Source organism: Bidens hawaiensis, unplaced genomic scaffold (assembly GCF_021521415.1).
Source record: "Bidens hawaiensis isolate Kalapana, Puna unplaced genomic scaffold, B.hawaiensis_p1.1 tig00004748_1, whole genome shotgun sequence".
Taxonomy (NCBI): domain Eukaryota; kingdom Viridiplantae; phylum Streptophyta; class Magnoliopsida; order Asterales; family Asteraceae; genus Bidens; species Bidens hawaiensis.
Genome location: NW_027491294.1, coordinates 530737 through 542593, shown reverse-complemented (window position 1 = coordinate 542593; position 11857 = coordinate 530737). Strand labels below are relative to the sequence as shown.

The window sequence follows — 11857 nt, the reverse complement described above, 5'->3', positions numbered from 1 at the left end:
ATACTAAACATAACAACTAAAACATAAAAAACAAAGTCCGTCGTTTTAATCCGGGAATACTTATTTTTGGGTTGTAGAGCCGGACGACTCTCCCACTTCCGTTTTTTTAGCTTCCAACCTTCTTTTCTCTCGACAATACTTATTCGTATGTTTTCGTAATGTCGAGTTGGACCCTGCTTTAAGAAACTTCGAGCAATATTTGCAACGTGCCAACTCATGTGAGTCGGTCATGAGACACAAATCGTAATGAACCCAAACATCGGGGCATCTTGTTGTTTCGATCACCATAACAACGTCATCATTAGTTGCCATTTGTTGTCGGTTTAAGGTTAATTGTGGTTTGGAGTGTGTTTTATAGTTTTGGAAGTGGTTTAACAAGTACACAAACAAACCTTGCTATTTATAGTAAGAAAATAACCTATTTGTAGTTAAAAAACCGGTTCCAACGGTCAAAAACGGCTATATAGCCGTTGGAACCGGTTCCTAACGGCTATAATATTTAAATTTCAAAAAAAACCGGTGGAACCGGTTTTTACGTAAAAACCGGTTCCGGTTCATACCCTACCCGGTTCTTAAAAGTTAGCATATCTGGGCATCGGTTCGGGTCGGGAACCGAACCGGTTCTTGATTGGAACCGGTTCCATTTTACAACCCGGTGTGAAAAAACCGGTTTCGAACCGGTTTCGAACCGGTTCGGGTTTTCCAGTTGAACCCGATTTGTGCACCTCTACTTCAACCTATGAAATATCACTCACTTTAAGTGTATCTAAGTGTTTTGGTGCGAAGTCTGCACAATGAGGTTATTAGGAAACTGTAGTCAAGTTTGTACTGCTAGTTTACAAGTAGCTAGCTGGATGTCAAGGTCTGGATGTGGCGTTGATGGACCAAAATGGTGTTACCTCTTGACTAACGCTTAATAATTTATGAAAATTGCATTCATGTATAGCTAATCTATCAAATAATTTAAACAGTTTGGTTACGAAACTCAGGCTCGAGCTTATTTAAGCTCAGCTTAAGCAAGAGCTCAGTTACTGGTTACAGTTTTAGCAAGCACTTGGATTAAGAACATTCAACATCTCAAACATCAAATAAACCCCGAAACATACGGAAAACTATCAATTCTCACATGTTTTGTGTAAGCATAAAAAAACGTCAGAAATACAAACAACATTCATATTGGAAACACCAAAACGGAAAGTCTTTAATCAGTTTGCATTGATCCGGCATGGTACTTCTCCAGATCTGCATCCAGGTCTTCAGCAGACACCTTCACGGCACGTTCTCCACCTCTACCTCTTCCCTTGCCCCTCCCGCCTCTTCCACCACCACCACCACCACCACTGCCGCCGCCACCTCCTCTCCCACCACCACCGCCTTGTGCCCTCATTGTCTGACCGCCACCTCTAAGTCTCCCCATAACCCCACCTCTGTAAAGTCAAAGAATGAAACTAGTTTTTACCTCTAAATTCTAATTATCCTGAGTTTATAAACACAAATCAGCAATATCAGAAACAGTAAGTTCAGCAACTATACCTTCTTGGTGCACCACTTTGGTTTCCATTTGCATTATTTGGACCACCATCATTGCCTATGTTTGTTCCTACCAATTCAATCTTCATAGGCTTTCCATCTAATTGAACAGTATCATATCTCTTGATAGCCAATTCTGCATCTCTACGCCTTGAAAACACTATTTCTGCTGTTCCCTGTGAATAACATCTTTTAATAATTATTAAAAGTGATTACTTCGATGGATGAGATTATTCTTGAATTCAAATTGGCACCTTTGATCTGCCACTTCTATCGTAGTGTATTGTGGCTCGTTTCAAGTCACCGACCTCTGCAAAAAGCTCCTGCAAAAAGCTCAATCCTTTAACGATGAATTGTCTCTTTAAGGTTTATAGTATGTGTAAAAGCATTTAATATCCCTCTTTAGTGTGTATTTAGACATAAAACAGTTAGACCAATGTAATTGCATGTTTCTATGCTTGTCACAAAGTACTCATGAATCCTTTAATCATGAACTGTTGCTTTTAGCATAAGCATTTTATATCCGTCTTTAGTATTAGTATATTTGCAACAACTGAACCATAAATAATTGCTTTTAGCACAAGCAAGTTCATGTTTTTTTATGTTTTAGTCACATATATTCTGTGACAACTGACAAGCATAAAAACAAGCACAAAGGTATAAATGGAATAATGGATCAAACGAGTTGTAAACAAATTGACACGTTTAACAGAACGGGTTAAACAGATCAACCGAAACATGACCCATTTAACTCAACGACTTATACAAGACAACCAGAACACTGCCCATATAAGGCAACCTGTACACGGCCCATATATTTAAATGACTTATACAAGTCAAGCCTAAAACAGCCTGTGTATTAAATGGGTTATATACGACAACCAAACCAGATTATTTGCAAGAGATGTTGGAGTTGCCACCAATTGTACATTTGTGCATAACATTCCTACATAAATCTTACAAAATTACCTTGATATCTTCATTAGAAACACCATAATCCAAGTTTGACACGAGAAGTTTGGTGCCGGTCTCTATTCCTGAAGATTGGTTTGACCTTGCAGGGCGTCCCGCAGCATGGCTTTCATACATGTCATGTCCCCATGTTGTATCTGGTGCTTCAACCTGTAACAACAAAGATCACTAAATCAACCTTATACAATTTACAGTTAATATTTGTTCACTCATGCACACATCAAACTAAATCAAATTACCAACGAATCTTATAAGGCTATAAGCATAACAAAAAATCTCAAATCAACTAATCTCAATTAGACCTAACCCTAAGGGGGCGTTTGGTTGACAGAATGATTTTTAAAGGAATTTGAATTCATTGGGGGATTGGAATTTAAAAGAATTGAAATTAGTTCCATTTAAAAGTTAAAAGATGTTTGATTTGTAAATTAGCATATGGAACTAGATTGCTTAAAATACTAAATTAACAAAACTACGCTTCTTCTATCTCCATCCCCAAGTTGCTCGGTAATTCAATTCCTCCCAAACCAAATGTGTATCCCATTTCCATGGTTGCTACTTCGACATTCTGGTAATCTTTGAAGCCCAATACTGGAACCGAAATACTGAAATTCAACCATAGTTTCTCTAATTTCTTTAGCTCATGAAAGGGTTCATCAATTTTGGGTTTGATTTATGGCTTTCGTTTTCATCTCCATCGTTGAGAATACAATTATGAATCATCGTATTCGCCTTCACATTCTTCGACTTTATCTTCTTTGATTTACGGTAAAATCGACTTCTTAAACTCATGTAACGATTCTTTAATTCCGATATTCGTTTGTATGTACGCTGAATAAATAATTGCAAAATTTCATTTTGTTTTTGTTTACTATTGAATCTTTTAATATATGCATTGGTGGATGAACAATTTGAGCATTCCATTGGAATATTTACAATTGCATCACATATAAGATGTATTCCGACATTCCTTAGTTTGATAGAATTCGGTGGAATGTTTTCCAATTCCAAATCCATAAAAAACCAACCAAACACACTTTTGGGAAAAAAGTTTTCCAATTTCAATTCCACGAACCAAACCAAACCGAGCCTAACATACATCGTGTACGGAAACACATTAAAGCAACATAGCAACAAATCCTATAAGCATCATAACAATCTCAAATCACCAAGTCTCAATTACACCTATGACCTAACCCTAACATTCATTATATACTAAATTTCAGATTAATTTGATGAGATCTAAACACACGAATACATGCAAATATGCAATTCGACAGATAACGAATCATAAATTGGATTGAATTGGTTTACCTTTGGGGCTCCGTATGGCGTTGACCGTTTGGACGCACGATTGGGTAAACGGCGAGAAGGTCCAGGACCCGAATTACGAGGTTTGGATCTAGGGTTTTCGGAAGCTCGTGACTTCTTGTTCATCTTTATCATATCGTCCAGAGAGATGTCCAGATTAGACATGGTTTACCGATTGATTATCTGATTAATTGATTGATATGAATTGAAACCCTATGAGCAGAGAGGTTTGAGTTTGAGTTTGAGTTTGAGTTTGAGTTTGAGTGTTTAGGGTTCAGCTTTGCTCTGCTGGACAAGGCCCCTCTCACTTTACATCAGCAGCAGTAAGTAATCATAGTAGTGGAATTCAACATTGTTTTACACTTTGCTACCTTCTAGTTTTCTAAGTTCAACTTATGCAACTTTATCAAATCGCGAAAACTAAAAATGACAAAGGCGGACATCTTACACCATTAAAAAATCGCATTCCGTATAGTTTGAGCAAGGCCACACGAAACAAACAGGGTATTTCAATTTGCCAAGGCATCAAAGGTTCGTAGATGCACAAGAACCGCCCTCCACGCCTCAAAATTGTTAACCACCTGGTTCCAGTCAAAGACAAAATCCGAGGCTGAAAAGTAGTTATTCATGAGCCGGCTTTATAAGCTTCGGACTGAAAACACGCCCGAAGAATCAGAAGACAAGGAAACTGGAAACTATGACGTTCCTCGGTTCAAGCAATGCCTTTTGACAAACTTGAAGTAGGCATCTCAACTTCTTCAAAGCTACACAACTCCCTCAATGCTCAATCACTCTCAATTACCACAAATCCAACCGTCCAAAATGGTGTGCCACCGCGCACCCCTTAGACTTTTTAGAGAGAAAAGTTTTGAAATCCGAACTCCTATCAATATCAAATTGACACAATTGTCCAACTAGAACCACATATTTCTCTTACTTTTCACCCCGTGTCGAAAGCATCTACCCAAATCAATTTCAAACCGTAACTTCATGAAAATTTCGGACCAAAACTACCAAATATTTAAAGTACGAGGACCAAATTGGAAAATCTGTTTTCTTGACTCATCGCGATACGTGATGGATCAGAAAACAACCCATTGCGTATAACGATGGGTTTGTCACAAAATCCAAGAAAAGAAGGGGATCACGATACGCGATACCCCAAAGCTCACTTATAGTGTATCGCCATGACGAGACCTGATAGCAGTGACACGTGTAGTGTATGAAATGGAATGGATTTGGGTTTGGAGAAGAATGGTATATGTATATATATTGTTTAAATTAAATTTGTTTTTTTTTTTTAAAAAAATTGACCGTTCCCAACGGTCAAATTATTTTTTTATTATTATTTTCCAACATCACAAGGCGATAAAAGGTTGCCCCCCAACCTCCTATCGCCCCACATATCGTTCGGGGGGGGGGGGGTGTTGTCGCCCATTTCGCCCACCAAGGTCGCCCACTACGGGTGGCCTTATAATTCTTTGTTAATAATGAAAATATTATTTAAGTTTCTTAAATAATAAGTAAAGAAATAAAATATACGTTTCTTCAATAAGAAGAAATGTAGTGTTTAGAAAAGTAAACAAGTCAAACTAAAGGTTTAAACTTGTTAAATAATGAAAAGATGTTTTAAACTAAAGCTTCAAAAAGAAAATATAACCGAGGTAAAGATTATACAAAATAAACTAAAAGTCTAAAGCTAAATTATTAATCTAGTAATAACAAATGGTTATACTCGTACTATAGGTCCGAGATAGCAAAAGAAAGACTAACCAATGAGTGAAGTGAAGCTGATCATTTTCAAAGGTGAATACGCCCCAAACTTTTATAACTTGTTTAATCGAGTCAATGTAAATTGATTACATGAGATTACGTATCTCTAAAACATTATAAACAAAAGTAATCGTTGGCCCTCATGTTGTCGTGTACGTTTGTATGGATCCTTACATACGTGGTTAGACGGTGGGCACACCGCGCCACACCTGGTTCTATGTCTCCGCCACGATGAGCCGTACCTAAGTTATGTTCGAGAGAGGGTAATCATGTGCATACTAATGGTAGCTAAGTAATCACGAACGTTGCGGTGTTTGTTGAGCGGTTTCGAGTTGAGCTTAAGTTTATAATTGTGTTTAAAGTTTTTAACTTGATTATTTCTAAGCCACGCTGGGGCGAGACTTAAGTTATGTCTCGAAGGGTAATTTAGTAAATAAAATATTTTATGCGTCAGTTTATTCACCAATATGTGTTGCTGACATATTTTCAAACTGTTTTACAGGTAACGAATTATAGGAGCTTGAAAAATCGAAGTCTTCACTAGGCGATCTGATGGCTCAGATCATTTTGTTAAATATTAAAATTGAATGGCGGTTTTATATAAACAATGAATTGTTTGTAAACATTAAACGATTATTTTATAGTCCCGTATTTTGTTACGTAAATATTAATATTTTAATCCACGCAAATATTTCCACATTAACTCGTGACTCTGATTTATTTACAAAAACGGTACCAACCGTTAGTCACACACCCAAGCTTAAGATGCGGGTGTGACACAGTGTCACACCCCCATCTTAGGCCCAGGCATGTGGCTCGATAGTTGGTACCACATTTGTAAATAAATCAGAGTTACGGTTAATCAGCGGAAGACTTGAAAACTTAAGGATCAAAGTTATAAAATATTTACATTACAAAAGATGGAAACAAGTTCCATTTGTGTTTACTTGTTTTAAGTTTACAAAACCACCATTTTAGTTATATTAACATTTATCAAAATTATCCGAGCCATCGGATTCTTGAGCCTTCGTCCTTTAGCTCTAATCTTGTTTACCTGCAAAATGTTATAAAAATACGTCAACAACGAATGCTGATGAATATGCTGACGCGAAAATATATTTTTTTACTTTGTTACCCCTCGAGGGTTACGCATGCCTCGGCCCATCTTGGCTTAGGAATAATAAAGTTAAAACAATATCATTATATACTCGAGCCTCTACCCAGGTCACCCCAGCAAGACACCGCAGCGTCCCGACGTACTTAGGTACCATAAATATACACAAGGTCATTCTCACTCGAACATACTTTGGTTCGGCCCATCGTGGCTGGAGGTCGTGACCAGACGTGGTGCGATGTGCCCACCGCATTTTTCCACATATGTAAGGATCCAGACAAACGTATACTACAGCTTGAGGGCTAGGCTTTTACTCTTATTAATAATGTTTTTAGAGACACTTAGTCTCATGTAAAGTTTTACACATAACATGTTTGTTTATTTGAAACAAGTTTGTAAAAGTAAGGCGTATTCACCTTTGATCGGGATCGGTTTCCAACACCGTCCTTGCGTAATCTTTCTTGCTATCTCACACCTATAGTACGAGTATAACTTTTATTAGTCGGATATACAATCCGACTTAAGACCTTTAATCTTATTATCTCGATGAACCTTTAGTTCATTTCTTTTACTTTAAAACCTTTAGTTTTAAAAGTAATATATATAAACCTTTAGTTTATTATAAAAACCCGACGTTTCTTCTTCTCTAAGAAACGTATTCTTTTTCTTTTATCATATAAGAATATCCTTTATTACTTATATAATATTCATAACAAAGAATTATATATATTTCACACACATATATATACATACACACTTCCATATTTCTTTATTTTCTTTTCTTTGTTATATAATTTCTTTCCATAAACATCGAGCATAATTCCGACTTAGGGCATTAAGCCTTTATAATATTTTAATATTATTTTAGTCGGGTAGTAAGCCTTACCTTTCCTCGGCTTAATATTTCCTAGATACTCGAGCAGCACTTCTACGCCACTTAATCTTTTCAACACTCGCTTTGATCGCCACTTCACTTCGGCACGCTTCTCGAGACACCAACTTTTCACGGCACGCACTTCGAGATGATCGTCGGGACGTCGGGACGGGATCACCTTCTTGATCAGAACGTCGTCGGGGAGTGGTACGAATATCGAGGTATGGCACGTTTATCGAGGAATCGGGGCACGGTTTTCGAGGTGGATCGTTGGCACGAATTTCGAGGTGTAGTGAGAGAGTAGAGAGATGATTGTATGCTGGATTTTGGTGTGAATTGTGAAGACCCCGGACCTGCTATTTATAGGCAAAATCTTGGATCCTATCGCGATACGCGATAGGCTCCTAGTCACCCATCGCGATACGCGATAGGCTCCTAGTCACCCATCGCGTAGCGCGATGTAGCTACGCACAGTCACAACGTAGGTCTGCCACGTGTTGCTAACATGTGGCGGACGATGTGCCACGTGTTGCCACGTGTCGGGACACGTGGCGAGAGGTGTGCCACGTGTGGACGCATGGCAGTCTTATGCCAGAGGTGTCGGGACACGTCATCGCGATACGCGATGACGTAGGTCCAACCAGCGATCGCGTATTGCTGTTGACCCTTCCAGAAGGTTTGACCAAGCCCCATCGCGATACGCGATGGCTTGTCCCTTGTCCCCATCGCGTAGCGCGATAGGAGAAGAAAACAGATTTTTCATTTTTAACTTTGGAGTTTGAATTTGGCAGGATTAGTCCCTTAACTTTGGAGAGTTGTCATTTTTGGCCCAAAATTCCCGTGATGTTACACACAGACTTTCTTAACACCGAATCGATTTAATGATCTGACTCCACAGTCGCGCGACTAGTTAACTTGCGGTGGTGGACATACATTGTGGGGTAGCCTCCGCTACCCCCTCAACTTTTTACCGGTAGTGTGAAAATTTTTTTTTGGCCGTTTTCGTGTTTCGTTACCCTTGAAAAAAAATAACGTTACCCCTAAGATTTTAAGCACAACCAATCTAAGTTTTAAACCCAATCAAAATCCAAAGCTCAAACAAAAAAACCCATTAACCCAACCCAAAACAAACCATTGTTCACTTATCCATCTTATCCATTTACAACAAAAATAAATAAATAAAAAATACAGCAGCAGCGCAACACCTTTAACCTCTTCAGACTAGATGGAGAGAGTGTGCAACAAAAATCTATAATAAAATTGTTGAGGTACTTACATTTATTAAATTAGATGGAGAGAGTGTGCAACAAAAATCTAATGCGAAAGGTATTTTATCATATTTTAAGACTCTTGAATTTGTGTTTTATATACATTTGTTGGGCGAAATTTTAGGCCTCACAAATGCTCTATCAAAACATCTTCAAAAAAAGAGTCAAGATTTCTTTGAAGCGTCTAAGTTGATAAGCGGGCCAAATCGAGCATTGAATAATCTAAGACAAACCGGATTTAGATGTTGGCAAAAGTTATATCTTTTTGTGAAAAAAACAAGATTAAGATGTTAGATATGGCAGAAATTTATGGTAAACCGGAAGAATGTCATTACTAATCGACATCATTTTGAGGTTGAAGTTTTTAACACGGCCTTAGATATGCAAATTCAAGAACTTGGAAATAGATTTAGTAAGGTCTCAACTAGTTTGTTAGTAAATATGTTGGGTTTAAATCCTTGTGATTTGTTTTCCAAGTTTGACATATCTAAGATAGTGGTTTTTTTAGAGATGTATTCGAATGATTTTACTAACGAAGAAAGAGGGTGTATTTCGGGTGATCTTACGACCTTTTATTACACTTTAAAGGAAGATGCTAAATTTGCAAAACTGGGTGGAATAAGTGATCTTGCTTGTGTAATGGTGGAAACCGAAATACACACAACTTTTCCTTTGGTTTATCGAATATTGAAGCTAGCATTGGTTTTACAGGTTGCAACTGCAACCGTTAAAAGATGTTTCTCTAAAATGAAGTTTATCAAGACGGATTTGCGCAATCGAATGGGTGATGAGTATTTGAACAACTTTAGTTTGTGCGGTCGAAAGAAAAACTTTTGATAAAGTAAATGAAGAAGATGTAATGGCTCGGTTTCAAGCTATCAAAAACCGAAGAGGAGATATTTACAGCCCAACATAGATCCGCCACTGTTGGTTCGTTAACCCGGTTAGTTTAAATTTATTTATTTTCGTGTTTTTTATATTTGTTTCGTTAACATTGTATGAAATATGGGGAACTATTTTTAGCGCTACCCCTAGGTTTCGAGTCTAGATCCACCACTCGTAACTTGGTCAAAATAGCCTACCACAATCTTGGAGAATGAAGAAAGGCCCAAATAACCTTCCACCACAAGCTTCCTTTCTCATTTTTAAATCACCACCATCATTTTTCTAACAAAGATAAATTTATTATAAATAATCGAAGTTTTATATAATTTACTATAAAACGATTACAATAAAGTGGCAGGCAAACGGGCAACAAGCTGCGCCGCAACCCCCTTTTGAACAGCAAAGCCAATCCTGCTAAAAACGAAGCTTTGAGACCTAGAAGCTGAAGAGGTTCCGTGTATGACGCGCTGAACCCTACTCAAAAATTTCACAGCCTCTGGAGCCAGAAAACCAAATGTATCAAAGGCAAATGGTAGAAAGACATGTTGATTATCTAAACAAGCTTTCTCGTGTTTAACAACTTTGCCCGATTCAGCCTTCAACACAGCCTGACCCACAACAAACCCACGGTCCCTGAGCCCAACAAGAGGAGACACTCCTGTAAGATCCACACAGGCGTGTTTCCCCCCTGCCCACCCGAACACAAGAATATCAGCTGGTCGTAAAGTAGACCTCCCTTCAATAGGATCCGTGAGAAAGTTAACAGGGGCCTCCTTTTTAGCAGAAATCCCTGCCCGTTTAAGAACATCACACAGAACATCCCTAACCAGATCATGTCTGTGTTTAAAGCCAGGCAATTCTTTGCAATGCACCGCATGGTCACAAGATAAATTTGTATCCTGCAAACGCCCAAGGCCAAGACCACCATACTTGATAAGAGCCGAGACCTTGTCACACGCAACTGAATCCACTCTAGTTCTCTATCGAACCTTCAAAGCAAAATCCTCCTCAATCTTTCATGTTTATCCACGACTCCCTTTGGAGCATTTAACAACAGAAAACTGTATAAGGAATTGAGTACCGACTTTAGCACTTTTGGCTTTCAAACAACATATTTAATTCCTAAACAACTGCCACATAAACCAAAATCCATGCTCCAAACCATAACACCCCTAAGCACCACTCACCTACCCACCTTCTTGCCAATCGAGTAACGACCTAGAGGGTTAAAATATGTGGGATTCACCCACATTTCAGTTATTTATTCCTTTTCTTATTTTTTTAACTATCTTAGCTAACTAATCTATCCATTAGGGGTGTTCATAGTTCAGTTCGAAACCGTGAAACCGTTCAAACCGACCATCGGTTTGGTTTTTTTTCTTAGCTCTCGGTCGGTTGGTTTGAAAATTTCCAAACCGTAGTGAACGGTTTGGTTTACGGTTTGAACCGAAACCAAACCGCATAAAACCGGACTGGACCGTATATTTTATTTATGTGTATTTTTTTAATATTTCATAATATATATATATGTGTGTGTGTGTGTGTGCGTGCGTGCGTGCGTGTAAATTTATAACTAGACATATATAGTATTTTATATTACATATATGTGTATATACATAAACACTACTAAATGTGTATCAAAATATAGATAGCAAACAAGAAAAGTGGGCTAAGCTAAATAAAAAATGCAAGAAACTATAATTGGCTTTTTATTTTCTTAAATGAGATTTTAAAAAAGTAAAAATCAGTTGTTTGTTAAATTATATAAATTATTATGAGTTGTACAATATTAACATATCATGAATTATTTTGGACATTTTGTATAAAGACCAAACAAGTCCAAACCGCGGAATCAAACCGTTATAAACGGTTCGGTTTGGTTCGGTTTGGTTCGGTTTAAGAGTTCAACGGTTCGATTTTGGTTTACGAAAATCAAAAACCGTAACTAACGGTTTGGTTCACGGTTTGATCTAAAAACTGTGAAAACCGGACCGTGAACACCCTACTATCCATTACCCCTGGCTATGGCGCGGGGTTGGCTGAGATGGTAGGCCCTACTGGGCGCTCAACACCACCAAGGGGCGCCCTTGGTGGTGGGGCGCTGGTGCTGCAGGTGGTTGGAACGCCGGG

The 11857-nt window shown here is 38.2% G+C and overlaps 1 protein-coding gene across 1 annotated transcript; it reads right to left on the bottom strand.

The window, feature by feature from the left end:
• Window positions 1-989: 989 nt before the first annotated feature.
• LOC143627896 (THO complex subunit 4A-like) lies at window positions 990-4046 on the bottom strand. The gene is made up of 5 exons (XM_077097611.1): window positions 3817-4046; window positions 2500-2652; window positions 1785-1853; window positions 1534-1706; window positions 990-1427 (listed from the first exon to the last, which is right to left on the bottom strand). The coding sequence occupies exons 1-5, from the start codon at window positions 3976-3978 to the stop codon at window positions 1202-1204; spliced, it is 783 nt and encodes a 260-aa protein (XP_076953726.1). The 5' UTR covers window positions 3979-4046; the 3' UTR covers window positions 990-1201.
• Between the last annotated feature and the right edge of the window lie 7811 nt (window positions 4047-11857).